Source organism: Trachurus trachurus, assembly GCF_905171665.1.
Source record: "Trachurus trachurus genome assembly, chromosome: 4".
NCBI classification, from domain to species: domain Eukaryota; kingdom Metazoa; phylum Chordata; class Actinopteri; order Carangiformes; family Carangidae; genus Trachurus; species Trachurus trachurus.
Window position 1 is genome coordinate 27,187,671 of NC_139898.1, and position 15,700 is coordinate 27,203,370.

Consider the following 15,700-nt stretch of genomic DNA (forward strand, 5'->3'; position numbering starts at 1 on the left):
CCATAATCCCTATAGTTTTAGCAGTAGGTTTGTTACCTTTAATTGCTGGTGCAAGCTATTTTTAGAACGGCGGAGCAGAGCCGCGAGCTGCTCAGAGCTACGCTACAGAGGCTAATGGGATTTCTTGGTTTTCAAGGTAAATTCATGCAAAACCGCTGATGCGCATTCCTGTCGGGGGCAGTTTTTCAGCAAGCAGTCTCTGTATTTGCCTCTAAAACAACTCTGTCTCGCAAAGTTCCGCTATTATCTCATAGCGTGGTGAATGTGCAGGTCACAACTTGTCCACCAGAGCGTTTTGGAGTTGTTGGAGTGTGTATTTGATGAGTTTGATGAGGGAAACCAAGAAATCCCATTAGCCTCCGTAACGTAGCTCTGAGCAGTTCACGGTTCCGTTCTAAAAATAGCTTGTACCGACAATTAAAGGTAACAAACCTACTGCTAAAACTATAGGGAATCTGGCAATGGGCCAATTTACCAAAATGCTGAACTATCCCTTTAATGCAGCATCAGCGTAAACCACTCAAAGATGATGTGATGTCTGAATATTACATGAACATTAAATGATGTTTTTGATATATTTTTCTTCCTACAGGGCAGAGAAGAAGGAGAGGTCGAGGTTAAAGATCGTCAGAGTGACAAGGTCTCAGGACAGATCGGTGAGTAGCAACTTGTCATATAAACCTTTGAGGGCGCTAATAGTTTGGGGTTAATTACACAGACACTGCTGTCTACTTCTTATTCTATTTGTAAAAAGCAGCAGTTTGTTCCAACGTCCGTCTCATTTTTCTATTCAAGTTAGGGGAACATAAAATCCAGGATGAGCAGAATAACTCCCAACAACCTGCTGGGAGTTTAGGAAAAAACACCAACTTCATCAACTGGTTCTGTTTCTATGAGTCCATGCTGAGCAGCCAAGTCACAAGGAATAACAAGACAATAACAACTCAAGTTATTCAACCATAACATTAGGATTAAAGGTTTTTACTGAGAAGAAAAGGATTAACTATTTGTGTTAATGGGACTTTGGATTTTCACATTACAGCTTTTTAAGGTAAATGTAGCAGAGTCATAAAAGTGCTGCACTGTGTGTTGCTCTCTGGCAATAACTGACAACAAGCGAATGGTGTTGATGGGGGGAAAAAAGGTGTTTTATAAAGAAAATCATGTTGTTAAGAATAGAAAGAGGGGATTAGGAGATACACAATGAAGTCTACTTCAATATAAAACAGGAAATGAAACAAATATATAGTCTCCACATATAAACCGTCCCTCAGGGCAAACAAGGTTTTACCTCAAATCAAACTGTCAGACCACTTTAAATGAGATAAACATGAACTCTATCTGAATCCTATTATAACAACGTTTCAGTGCCGTTCAGTTTCTCAGATGAAAATTCAATGAGGATGTGTTGAGATGATGTGAAAACAGCTGCAGGAGGTTTGATGTTAGTTGTGCATTTCGCAGAGGAAAGACAAACTTAGCTATGATTCGCTGTGTTATTCCTCATACTTAAATCGTCTTACAACAACTAATTAAAAGATTATTATTCATCAAAAATTCATCTTTAATCCAATATTTAAAAGAGGTGATAGCGGAAGTGACATTATGTTTGTTTGGTTATGCCAAAAACAAGATATTTGCATTCTTGCATATTTCATATGTATTGAATATTTCATGCACAGGGTAATCGCAGAGTGGGGATTTTTGGCACAACTTTATTGACCTCCAGTGATCATGGAGGAAAAGAAAGGCATGAAAATTTAGAAATGACAAAACTTTATTATGAGCCCATGGTAATTGAAAGTGCTTTATAAAAACCATTAAAACTAAAACACCAAAAATAAAGCGTCAACCTAAACAGGAAAATAGCAGGACAGAGCAGCAGCACAGGTCTAAAAGCAGCTGAATGTTTAATTAAGAGCAGAGAGGTGAAAACAGCTGAAAACGTATTCTAAACACAAGAGATGCAGCTTCAACAGAGACGTCCTCAGATTAAACCCTGCAGTCGATCAATTCAGCAAACGCCCAGAAGCATTTGTTTGCATAAAACAAAGAAACAAAGAACTCCTGACTAAAAATCTGCTATTGCCAGTCACAGCTGCTCCGCTTGTTTCCAGGAACAGTGTGAGTTACAAATTAGATTTTCTCCTTTAAAAAAAATGGTGTTTGTGATCTAAGTTCTTCTCTCTACGAGTTCACGGACGATGACGTGGCTTTCCAGCTGTCGCACTTCACACCGTGTGACGCCGAGCGCTGACACACCGGCTATTGATATCACAGTGTCGTCGGCTCCCTCTGTGTTTCCCTCGCGCCGTGTGAATCAGCAACTGTGTGTGGTGAAGAGCTGATAATTAAAAATGATCACATGTCACCGTGTGTGTGTGTGAGAGGAACAGAGAACTCATGAGTTTTCATACAGGGATTCTGCTGATGACAGATATGATCCTCTTGAGTATAATGATTGATGTCCTCTTTCTTTCTCTCACTCCCTCCCTCTCTCTCTCTCTCTCTCTCTGCAGGACCAGGAAGATAAAGGTAGGTCTTCTCTCCATTAGTGACACCTGCTGGTCATCATATGTGCCTCCAGCTCCACTGTGCAGCGTCCACTTCACCTTCTCCCTTATCCCCTCTCTTCACATCCATCCATCCATCCATCCTCTAAGTTCCTCCTATAACCTCAGTCCTGGTCCTGGATGGAGGGAGAGAGAGGAACATGATGGGGGAGGGGAGAAATAGATTTCAGATTTTCAGATTTTTTTTTTTTTTTTTTAAATGGGAACAGTACATATTAATGGACATTGACATATAAATATGTGGGATTATAGCCAAGTGGCTAATTTCCATCCCCAGTCCCATTGGCAGGTTGATGTTAGACATAAAAAACAATGACGATAAAAAGTACAAGAGGCAGGACTAGGACAATAAAACACCTTGACATTTTACACGAAACATATATGAACGACATACATAAACCACCAGTTAACTGACCAAAGACGGTTAAAAGAGTGGGTAAGGGGACCAAAAGATTACTGAGAAGTTATAAGGTGCTACAGTGCTAGTTAAAGTGCTATGTGCTAAAGTGCTGTTTGCTAAAGTGACGAGTGCATAAGTGCAAGATTGAATTGAATTTGATTGCACGATGCCCCAGTAAAGTGCAGGATCGACTTAAATTGCACTATCCCATAGCACACGATTGCACATGCAGATGTGTGTCCAATATTGCAGAAAGTTTGTATACATAAATGTATTATGTACACACCATTGTATGAAATTGAGATACATATGTATATGTATACACAATACAGAAAAGGAAGGAAAAAAGAAAAAAAGAATACAGAGTGGTGCCCCATACAATCAGCCAATCAGGCGAACATACACTTCTAGACTTCATGATCACAGGTCTGATTTTGTAATAGTCATGCCTTAAGAGCTTTGGTAAAAGAGGTAAGAGTTGGAAGTTCACGTATAGTGCTAGGTATAAATAGACACTGTCACTGTCCAGAGTAGTCCACCTGTAGCTGTAAATCAGGCAGAAACCAAAAGTGTTTCCAATTTTTCACAAGAAGCTGGAGGAGAAAGTCAAAAATTACAAACTTAACTGCATCTGAGGCTTTGAGTTAGAAAAAAATCAAATGACTACATTTCACTTTTATAGTGTTTTTAGTAGCGGTAATTCCCCCACAGAGTTACGTCTGTGTTGCCTCATAAACTGATGAATGTGTGTTAGCACAGAACAAAGAGGGGAGGGAGGGAGGGAGGGAGGGAGGGAGGGGTCTTTGTGGCCTTTATGAATAAGGAGAACGATGAGAGCAAACAAAATCTGTCTCAGTGGGCGCTTCAGTGTTGCTTTATTGCAGGATTGGTAAAATCATGAGACTTTCCTTTAACTAAAAACAGCGACACCACATTTTAAAATTCACAATCTTACCTCAGGGCAGCCCAACAACAGTGTTACAGCAAGATTGTGGCATCATATGATAGAGCTAATTTACTAATTTCAACACATTTCACTACTTTATAGAAGTCTTTTCTATTTTAAATGTTCATTATAGGTTTTTTTATTTGTAAACACCTATTTATATCTGAGTGTAACATAGCATATTATCAAAATCAAGTACCTTATCCACTTATTGATTCATAAGTCAGATTCAGACTTCTTCTCTGTTGATGCAGTGGAAAGTTCAGACTATGACGCATTTAACGACGGTTTTTAGCGATTGATTTGACGCTGTTAGGAAGAAGCACGTACTGTGAGTCAGGTTAACGCAGCTTGGACTTGAGACTTGTTGTAAAATCCTGCATCACACTCTGCAGGTGCAGGGTGGACTGAAGTGGGCATGTACAGTAGGAGGCAGGGAAGTCTAACTAATATAAGATGGTATTGTATTGTTGTGTATTATGGGATGTCGTAGGATCCAGGATGCATTGGACAAATGTGTTTTCTTACTGAGGGTCATGTTCAGGTGTCCACATACTTTCAGCCATGTCTCACAGGTCGCGGGTTGGATCGCACAATACTGTACATACAATGCATAATGTATAAATGGATGAAATGATACTGTGCTGCTGACAGCGTGTGTGTGTGTGTGTGTGTGTGTGTGTGTGTGTTTTATACGTTTTAATGTGTGTGAGAAAGAATGGATGTGTGTTTATCTGTCTGTTTGTCTGTATATGTGTGTTTGTATGTGTGTGTGTGTTGCTGACTCTGACCTGTCTTGTCCTTCCAGAGCTGGTAACCTCTGGCACCAGCGATAGTGAGAGTAGTTCCTGTAAGTCTAGACCCTCCTGTCTTTCTTTCTTTTCCTCTCTCTGTCTCTCTCTCTCACTTTCTACACTTCTTTATTTTGTTTTTTTTTTACTTTGATTTGGTGTGTGTGTGCGTTTTTCTCTGTGTGTCCTTGTGGGAGTGTCATACACACATGCACATGTGTATTTGTGTGTTGACTTGTGTTGATTCTTGTGTTTTCATGTGCATGTGAGTGTTGGTGTGAGTGTGTGTGTGTTGGTGTGTGTGCAAGCTAGCTTTCTCTGCTTCTCCAGAGCTGGTGAAGAAGTCAAAAGTAAAAAAAAGGGTGGAGGTGTGTTTTGATGTCAGTTGTCTCATCCACTGTGACTCTAAATGTGTCCATCATCTCTGTTTGTCCAATCAGCTGGCCAGGAGGAGACCCTCCTCACCTACCAGCCTGTGATGCAGCAGGAAGGTCAGTAACTCTAATATATTCAGCTTTAATGTAATACTTTTATGTTGTCATCAATGTTTGAATATAATTAGCATAGTTTTAAAGGGATAGTTCAACATTTTGGCAAATTGGCCCATTGCCATAATCCCTATAGTCATAGCAGTAGGTTCGTTACCTTTATTTGTCGGTGCAAGCTATTTTTAGAACGGCCGAGCGCAGCCACAAGCTGCTCAGAGCTACGCTACGGAGGCTAATGGGATTTCTTGGTTTCCCTCATCAAACTCATCAAATACACAATCCAACAACTCCAAAACGCTCTGGTGGACAAGTTGTGACCTGCACATTCACCAGCTATGAAATAATAACAGAACGTCACCAGATAGAGTTTGATGAGGGAAACCAAGAAATCCCATTATCCTCCGTAGCGTAGCTCTGAGCAGCTTGCGGCTCTGCTCCGCCGTTCTAAAAATAGCTTGCACCGACAAATAAAGGTAACGGACCTACTGCTATGACTATAGGGATTATGGCAATGGGCCAATTTGCCAAAATGTTGAACTATCCCTTTAAAGCTACTTACATAGAAAAGTGGGGAGTAAGAGTTGCAACATGTTTACGACACTGTGGTTTTCTCTCTCATTTTCGTAGTTAATTACACGCGGCCAGTCATTGTGCTCGGGCCAATGAAAGATCGGATCAACGATGACCTCATCTCTGAGTTCCCTGATAAGTTTGGCTCCTGCGTCCCACGTGAGTTCCTGAACCGTGTGATAAATTGAAACGCTGACCTCTAAGACACACTGACACTTTGCATTTGAGGCACATGTGACCTTCTCTGTGACATTATGAAATCTATAAAATGCTGTTTATGATGCTGGAATGAGCGCTGCTGACACTTCAGCCTGCGGTGATGTGAGCGTTTTGTTTCATACATCTCAGCACATTTTTATGACCTCACTTAAAGTTGATGTTTAGCTTCTTTCAGTTTTAACTTATAACAGAAATGTGCAGAAAATATGACTGACAGAGATACCTGCTACGGTTTAATTAACTGTTACGATTCCCACTTTGATGAGATGACGTCGTTTGACAGACAGGTTTAAAATGAAAACTGTAAAATGTGGCTCGAGAAGAAATGTCAAGTAAAAGTTGAAGGTCAAATCAAGGATTGAAATGAATAAATCCAGGCTATAGATACTATTTTATTTCAAATTTAAAAACCTGAGAAACGTCTTTTTTGGCAGTGAACATGGAGCTTGAACATCCCATCTTTACATTATCTATATATACACTTATATGCTCTTATTCGTAAGTAATTCTGAGATAAAGTTACATGTATCTTTTTTATTATTTTCATGACTGTTTTCTTGAGAAAATATATTTAGTTTATACATGTGCACACAGCCTAACACTTAAAGAAACACATCACAAAATTCAAAATTAGTAATGCAGTAAGGTGGCAATAAAGTGCCATATAAACACTGACAGAGGTGAGCTCATATAATCAATATTTATACTCTGGTCTGTGTGAAACCTCTGATCCACAGACACAACGCGGCCGCGGCGAGACTACGAGGTGGACGGCAGAGATTACCACTTCATGTCCTCCAGAGAGCTCATGGAGCAAGAGATCCAGGAGCATAAATTCATCGAGGCCGGACAGTACAACAACCACCTGTATGGAACCAGCATACAGTCTGTCAAAGAGGTCGCTGAAAAGGTGAGAGACTGAGAGAGAGAGAGAGAGAATACGAGGAGAGAGGACAGAGGAAACGGGATGAAGGGATCGATGGAGGACAGAATACACAGTCGTCTAATTCTCTGTCTGGCTCTATGTCTCTCTACCAGGGTAAACATTGTATACTGGATGTATCAGGGAATGCGATAAAGCGTCTCCAGATGGCCGGCCTCCATCCCATCGCTGTCTTCATTAGCCCACGCAACGTCGACAACATCCTGTGAGTGACAATGAGAACATTGATTGATTGGTTTTATTTATTTTCACACACAAACACACACACACACACACACACACACACACACACACACACACACACACACACACATCGTCATCATCATTATCATCATAAGAAATCTTACAAACATATTGACATTACTACAGTGGCTGGATATGTAATGGATGGATGGATGGATGGATGGATGGATGGATGGATGGATGGATGGATGGATGGATGGATGGATGGATGGATGGATGGATGGATGGATGGATGGATGGATAGATAGATAGATAGATAGATAGATAGATAGATAGATAGATAGATAGATAGATAGATAGATAGATAGATAGATAGATAGATACTGTACATTGATACACAGATAGATAGATAGATAGATAGATAGATAGATAGATAGATAGATAGATAGATAGATAGATAGATAGATAGATAGATAGATAGATAGATAGATAGATAGATAGATAGATACATGGATAGATAGATGGGTAGAGACAACTAAGAAGAAATGGCATTCACAAGATAGACAGATGGAAAACACTCATATTGAAAACAATACAAAGTCTTCCACTGGGGTTTATCTTTAAAAAAAAAGAAAGATATAAATATAGATTTTAAAAATGTAATTACGTGTATGCTTGTGCCAGATGTGAAGGTGGGTGCAGGCAAAAAAAAGCAGAGTAGTTCATCTGTAAATCCTGCAGTTATACCATGTGTTTGTTTTATTTATAGAATATTTGTTAACACAGCTCTGTTTGCTCTGTATTCGCTCACCACTCGGTGTTGGTGCAGCTCCACTGTTACAAATACCATCGCACCATGTGAGCGCTGCTGAAGGTCAGCCCGAGGTCTCTGGGAGCTCAGCTCGTAACCGTGGAAGAATCACGTTGTGTACCTTTGTACTGTTACACTGTCACTTCTCATGTCCCACTCTCGTGTGTGTCTGCAGAGAGATGAACAAGCGTTTCACCGAGGAGCAGGCGAGGAAGACTTACGACAGAGCGGTCAAACTGGAGCAGGAGTTCACAGAGTACTTCACTGGTGAGTTATTGCACGTTCTCGGAAAACCAGCGCCACATACTGTTGCAGCCACCGCAGGGTTAACTCCTGTTGGGAACAATCCTGACTCTGCATTTCCCCACATAGAAGCCGCACAGACAGTGTACGTAAAGCACATAAAAACTGATGACGACCTTTAAAGGTCACTTTTCATTTTCATTGTAGTTTGTTTTTTCGTGGATTATTATAGGACCCATGTTGTGGAGTGAAGGGACCTTGTAATAATTTATTTATAGTTTTATCTCTCTCTCTGTCAATTCAATTCAAATTTGCTTTATTGGCCTGAATGTTACGAGAACTATGTTTCCAAAGCATCAAGAATCAATGAAACAAATACAACTCACAGAATCAAATATATACAAATAAAATACAAGTATATATACATTTATATACCCTATGCGTGTGTGTGTGCGTGCGTGCGTGCGTGCGTGCGTGCGTGCGTGCGTGCGTGTGCTGATGAAGTGCTGTCTCTCCCTCTCTCTTATACATTGGGTTATACACAGATTGGGTGTCATTAGGCAGTTGCAAGTTGTTATATATAATGAAAAAAATATACATATACTCAACTCAACTTTATTTATATAGCACTAAACAACTGTAGTTGAACACAAAGTGCTGTACATAGAGACATAAAACATTTAGATACAATAAAATAAATAAAACAGACAGTAGAACAGTTGTTTCATTGTTTTTAAAAGCAATTAGAAACAATAAAACAATAAATAAAAGCAAACCATAAAACACTAAAACAACAGCAGAGTCTCATGCGGAGTTGAAAGCCAGAGAGTAAAAATGGGTTTTAAGACTATAGTTAAAAAATATATATATACATATATAGACATAGTTCATATTAAATGATGATAATAATAAACAAAGAAAACAACAACTATATTATATTATAGCAATAATGGTTATCTGTCTGTCTGTGTGCAGGTATCGTCCAGGGCTCGTCTCTAGAGGAGGTGTACTCGCAGGTGAAGCAGATCATAGAGGAGCAGTCTGGTCCGTACATCTGGATACCAACCAAGGAGCGACTCTGAATAAACAAACACACACACATACAAGATCACACAACACACACACAGAGACACACAGATACACACGTCACTCTTTCAATACTTCCTACTTCTCTGATTTTCTATTATCAGCCTGCTTCCGCTCTCTCTCTCTCTTTCTCTTATACGCACCACATCACCACAGACACACACAAACACACACACACACATGTACACAAGCACATAAAACGGGACGAGGCTGGGACTATCTGGGACTGCTACTTCCTGAAGAGGGAGGAGCTCATGTCTGTCCAGCAGCCTATCGGTGGATCTTCCTACAGCTCAGTTCCTTAATGTTTAAGGAGGTGGTTCAAATCAAGGCGACATGTACCATTATCTGATTTGATTTCATTATTGTTGTTCTTATTGTCGTTGTCGTTGTTGTTTTCATATTAACGAAGGGTAATGCATTCATGTATGGGTTTGTAATGATAATATTGTCACCAAGAGGCAGACTTTTGCACGCTGTAGCTTTAAGAGCATGTTTTTGGGACAAAATCTTGATCTCCCTCCCCGTCTGTCTGTCTATCTGTCTATCTGTCCGTCCGTCTGTCTGTCCTCCCTCATGGCATCGCTCCCGTCTCTCTCTTTCTTGTCTTTTTCTGTCTTTCGCTCATATCTCAACTCCCCCACCTCCAGACTATCTACAGACTTTAGATATGAGGTGCAAACTTTATAATGTGCCCCAACATTTTGGTTTTAAGGGTCGAATTGAAACTGTAGAACAATTAGAGATGTAGCAAGAAAAAAATATATATATATCAGATGTAATTTAGGATTAATATGATTGAGACACTTGTTGATATTGGCAAAATAAGAATCAGCCTGAATAGAAACTAAATTCAAGTGCTTCAAATTAACAAAGCATAGAGAAATCTGTGTCTAGTTTGTTTTTGGAGAGCCAAAAAGAAACTGAGAACATCAGCTGGAGACCTGAGCCTATGTTTATCAACTAAAAAAAACCTAAAAGGAATTTGTAATTACCTTTTAAAAAGCAGAGGATTAAGCTTTAAAAACAAGACTATGTCACTTTTTTCTGCAGCTACATGTGCACATTACAGGACCATGGTGTGTTAGACACTGGAAGCAGCTAACAGCTCATGCACAGAAGAAAAAGTCTTAGGTAACAAACACAAACTCATCTTTACACAAACCAGCAACTGATCTGACGACTGAAAATATCTGAGCCCAATGAATGTAGATGCCGGGAGCGAGTCTCTTAGCTACTGCCCTGATGTCTGTACTGTGAATACAGGGCTATCTCCTTTTTTCTAGATGAAGGAATCGTATAGTTTGTGGTGTGTGATGTGCTGCTGGGAGGCGTTACCTGCTTCTTGTGGGAGATTGTACTTCTATAAAGTCACATAGTGTAAGAAACAGGCTTTCAGGGTGCGTACTGTACAGGGAATATAAGAGGCGTTTGAAGCTGTGATTTGAAGGTAAAACGGCTGCAGGGTGTTTTAAAGCAGTGATCACATGATTAAACACATAAATGTTCGGAGCAGAAATAGCCAATCAGTGACAAGGATTAACACAACTGCTGTTTCTTCAGTGTCATTGAAAATAACTTATATTTCACTCAGTGATATTTTTATTTTTTCATTCTATTAATACTTGATTATCCACAGGCAAAGTCTGTTCATACAGTATATTTTGTGGTGCTTTACAATCAATAATCAAATCAGATAGAAGCAAATAAATAAAACAAAGACAAAAACAAAAAATGGATACTGAGTGGGGTTTAGAGCCAAACTGGTGAGAAGAAATTGATTGGTTCTTGTTGATAAATACCATTAAAGATGAAGAAAAAGGGTGTAAATCCTAGTAAATGGTCAAATTGAATGCATGCACATCACGACAACTGCATTAACAAGTATTTAAATCAATTAGTATGCAAGAGTAAAGGAATAAACGTGAGTGATTTGTGATTTTAACTTTTATTATTTCATCAACTCTTGACTTTCAGCTGTTTGATAAATACAGGTTCAGGTCGTCAGTTTGAGAAACTTGGGTTTGTAACGCTCAAGTCTTTATCCCCTCTCTGTCTTTCCTCCCTCCTCCTCCTCCTCTTCCTCTCTCTGTCTCATGCCTTCATGTCTCTCCTCCTCTCCACCTACACACTCACAGTGAGACACCAGTCGAGCAACAGTGTATCATCATCTTCATCATCATCACGATCATAATCAGCATCATCGTTCTAGCTTATACCTTCTTAACCGTAGTTGCACTAACGAGGGCTGGTTTCCTTAAAAGCATCTTAGCGACAGAGCGGATATATATATAAACCAACCGTCCCAGTGTTTCTGCTGCTGATGGACTTCTCCTTCAGCTCATTCACTGATTCATTATGCTGGTTTGAATGTGTTGAAGACACCAGGAGACTTCTAAACTTTTTTCTTTCTTTCTTTTTTTGAGGGGAGGGTGTGAAATGTTTTTGCAGTTATCTCATTTGCTGTTTGTCATGCTATTGTTGAGTAGTCAAAGACATTACGGTATCAGCTCTGCAGGTTTTGCTTTCATGCTGGGTTTATTTGAGCCTTCAGTCCCAGCACTTATAACAAGACGCCTGAAACTCGCTCCATTTGTGACCACAGGACTCTGTATTTTACTCTGTGGTTTGGTCAGACCACAACATTTGGGGGATTAGTAACCTAAATGTCACCCATCATCAAAAAAATGACATGTTTGCATGTGGGGATAAACTACCATTTACTGTAATTCTGCACCAATCATCACCGGTGACTTAAAGATACCATGTAGAAGTTTTAATCACAAACTCAAAAATTGCAGTGAGTGTTTTGTTTTGAGGCAGTTTCCCACTTTACAGGTGCTACAACATGCAGCCTTTCACTCTGGTTCCCGCTGATGCTTCTCGTGGTGGTTGGTTTTCCGCTAACTCACTTCACAAGTGACATGACATGATATATGAAACTTTACTCACAGTGATGACTAAATATATATATTTTTTAAAAGTCCTCACTATGTTGGATGCGGTTTAAAACAGCTTTTATTTTATCATTTGCAGCTGTTTTAAAGTTATATAGAACAATGTTTTCGTTTTTGTATTTTACCAGTGAGCACCTGTTTTGTTTGAATCATGCATGGTGCCTTTGGTTTCATGCTGTACTGCTGGTCGACAGTGAATGTAAACATAACTTTTGTTTGTTTACAAGAAAACTCTACACGGCATCTTTAACGTAGACCCCAGTTAATGAAGAGGAATAGTGGAGAGTCGCAAAACAATGTGAATAATAATGTGGCAACTGCTCATTATGATGAACTTACAGAGAATTATCATCTGTAGCTGTTCTCAGCTCAACACGGCTTTAGGTTTTAGTCAGGATTTAGTCGTCTGCAAGTTTTTCTGTCTTGATTTACTGTTACTATTCTCATCAATTGCTTTCAACTAAACCCACTGCACACTATCTGCTCAACACCAGACAGTATATAGGCAGCAGACACAGCAGAGCGGAGCGTTAGCAGCTAAACATCCAGATTCCTCCCAAGGACCAAAACCAGAGCAAAGAGAGCATGTTGAGTCACAAATGGGGCTGAACGTGAACACAAATGACAATAATCTCTGCTGTCCGGTGTAACATTTGAAATCCCCAAGATGCTTTTGGTGACACAGCCCACTCCCCTTCCCCACCAACCCCACCACCAACCTGTATGGACCTTGTCAGCCAACCACTTCCCATTGTCCACCCTCCTCAACCCCCCGAGGCGACTCCTCCAAGCTGACTGGAGACCAGAGACATACAGAGACGCTGTTCTGTCAGCAGAGTAGCTCTTAGACCCAAATGATTAAATAAATAAATAAATAAATAGTTTTGACCACGTGTTTTTTCGAAAGCTTTAATATCTCCTCACAGAATGTCCAGCTACTACTACACTAAACTTCTGTCCGACTATTACTCCTCTGTATGAATCAGTAGATCAGTGAGTAGTGTGTGTGTGTGTGTGTCGGCTGACAGAACCGGACGCTCTGTGTGACTCTGGCTGTGTGTTTTGAGCCAGGGGACCATGCCACTGTCTGTTAGAGTAAAGCACTGATGCAAAGAATCTATTACAGAGATGGATCTATATCTAACATATTATAATATTTATCCCTGCTCCAACTGCCTATTTTGGTACAAAAAAATAAATAAATAAAAGTCTTTATTGAGATTTACTGAAATCCCTCGACCGATGACTGGAGATGTTTTTGTTTTGTTTTATCTGAATGTTTTACTGCACGTTCATCATGTTATACAATGTTTCACAATGAGGCTGCACAAACTGCCACCCGGACTCCTCTGTTTACATGCCCACATCTCACAAATCCATGATGGCTTTACCGGATAAAAGTTCATAAAGTTTCCTCATGGATTGAACCTTACTGGAACAACACAAAGGCTGAAGACGTTTTCCCATCAGTCGCTTTTATAAAGCTGAGTTTGTTTTACTCTCGACCCACCTAAAAACACAAAACATGTATTTGCTCATGTATTAATCATTTTCCACCTTGGCCTTTGTCCGTGTCCGTCACACTTGAGCAGAGTCTGTTTTGTTGACAATGACTTTCAGTCTCTTTAATTTCCCATCACACATGATTTGCTGCTAATTAATCTGTCACTGACTTTAAACACAATTCATTCAGTACATGTTTATTATGGGAAAGAGAATTAGTCCTGTATGTTGACTGACATTACACGCTTGCTTGACTAATATCACATATTTCTGTTTATCTGACCTACTCTAAACTCTCTCCATTTGTACTTATTATTATTATCATTATATAAGGACCAGTTATTTAGAGGTTAACTAATTCAGCATTTCTTTATTTTCCATATGATTTATACCAAATTGGATAGAAGGTTTTTAGAAATTATCAGGAAATAATTGTAAAATCAAGGATCTGTAAGTACAAAAGTACAAAAGTTAACATAATGTTAAGCACAGATTTAACATTAGTGATTGAATAAGAACAAAGTGCTAATCCGTAATATAAAGAAATAAAAGCCAAATAGACACATTTCAAGACAATTAAGACTTGAGCTTTATTTTTATATTCCCATCCATAACCCATCCAAGGTTCACGTTATCACAATCTTTGAGTTCATCAGGTCCTTGAGTTCAAATCGCAGGTAATATCCTGCTGTAAACTACAGTTAGAATAAACAGGGATATAAATTACAGAACAAACCAAAGAGGGAAGGGAGCCAGCAGTTAGAATATTATTGTTTTATGGTCTCTACACTCATCTTGTGAAATGTTAAACACCTCAAGCTCAGTGTTGTTCTTTGAAGAGACATGCATGCATTTTCATGTTATTGTAAAATTCACATTTCCGTGGTCGTCAGATTTACAGTGTCCACAGCAGACGATGTTTGGTGCTGACTGCTCCTGCACTGAGCGCAGCAGGAGGGGAAAATAGCAGCATCCTGACACCTCAGTGTGGCTGTCACCTCCATGTCAGCCTCACCCCGTCACTCTGTGAATGTAGCAGCAGAATAAATATAATCTGACTCCTCAACCAACTACAAGTGCCATTCTGCAGTCAGATTTACTGCCCTGCACTGGCAACTGTAGAGGTTTCACTTAACTCTGCATTTTCACCTGATGTCAGTTTGCTCTCTGTCAGACAGGGATGTAAGCTCAAAGCAACTCATCTTGACTCATAGTATAAATTAAATTAAAGTCTAAATTTCAAGTTAATTTATAACGTGTTCATTTTGACATAAAGTCTGACGATGATTTGCTTGATCTCTGCCAAGCTGAGAGTTCACTTAACTCCTTAAATTTAAAGTTTTTAGAGAAACATCAGTATGTTAATGCTAACGTAAAAGAATATTCTTCTTGTAGTTTGAAAAAACAAAAACACTGTTCATAGAAACTTGTCTGTTTGTAATGCATGTGTTGAATTTGTGAGTTCGCTTTTTTACATAACAACTGAGAAAATGTAAATGAAGAGCAAAATGGTCTGATCATAACACAACATTCAACGTAATACTAATTATACATAATCAGCTGGTTGAACTTGTTTTCTCAAGTTCAGTAACTACAGTTTCAAAAATCATGAGACGACTTTGAACTAATTATTCAAATTCAGTTCAGTTCACCGTTTAACACTTCAATCAAGTTTAAAAAACATTTTCTTTTATTTTCAATAGCGATTTAAAGCTTTATTAAGTCTTATCTCACATGTTGGATCATTTTTATAGAGGAACTTTCAGAGCAATTAGATTTTATTATGAGGCTGCCTTCCTGTGTTTCACCAAATGCTTGCAGAAATATTTTAATGACCACAATCAACCGTCCTGAAATCCGATGCACGTTGTTTGACACCGGCGATGGCAGAGGTCTCAAACCAAACCAGTGGTGCCCAACACAGCTTGTCACAGTTGTTTACAGTTTAGTTGAATACGTTTACTGTTGGAGCTTCAAGTAGGCCACA

General features: G+C 39.3%; 1 protein-coding gene across 2 annotated transcripts in view; it reads left to right on the forward strand.

The window, feature by feature from the left end:
- LOC310984968 (disks large homolog 4-like) overlaps positions 1-13,447 on the forward strand; it is a 114,311-nt gene extending 100,864 nt beyond the window's left edge. The window contains exons 16-24 of one of the 2 annotated variants that reach the window (XM_083970348.1): positions 593-656; positions 2,520-2,535; positions 4,728-4,769; positions 5,151-5,201; positions 5,826-5,927; positions 6,725-6,897; positions 7,026-7,135; positions 8,100-8,191; positions 9,143-13,447. In XM_083970348.1, the coding sequence (XP_083826474.1) occupies positions 593-656; positions 2,520-2,535; positions 4,728-4,769; positions 5,151-5,201; positions 5,826-5,927; positions 6,725-6,897; positions 7,026-7,135; positions 8,100-8,191; positions 9,143-9,249 (757 nt within the window). In that variant the 3' untranslated portion in view covers positions 9,250-13,447. The remainder of the gene's footprint in view (positions 1-592; positions 657-2,519; positions 2,536-4,727; positions 4,770-5,150; positions 5,202-5,825; positions 5,928-6,724; positions 6,898-7,025; positions 7,136-8,099; positions 8,192-9,142) is intronic. The other variant, XM_083970349.1, reaches the window with a different exon arrangement.
- The last annotated feature ends 2,253 nt before the right edge of the window (positions 13,448-15,700 follow it).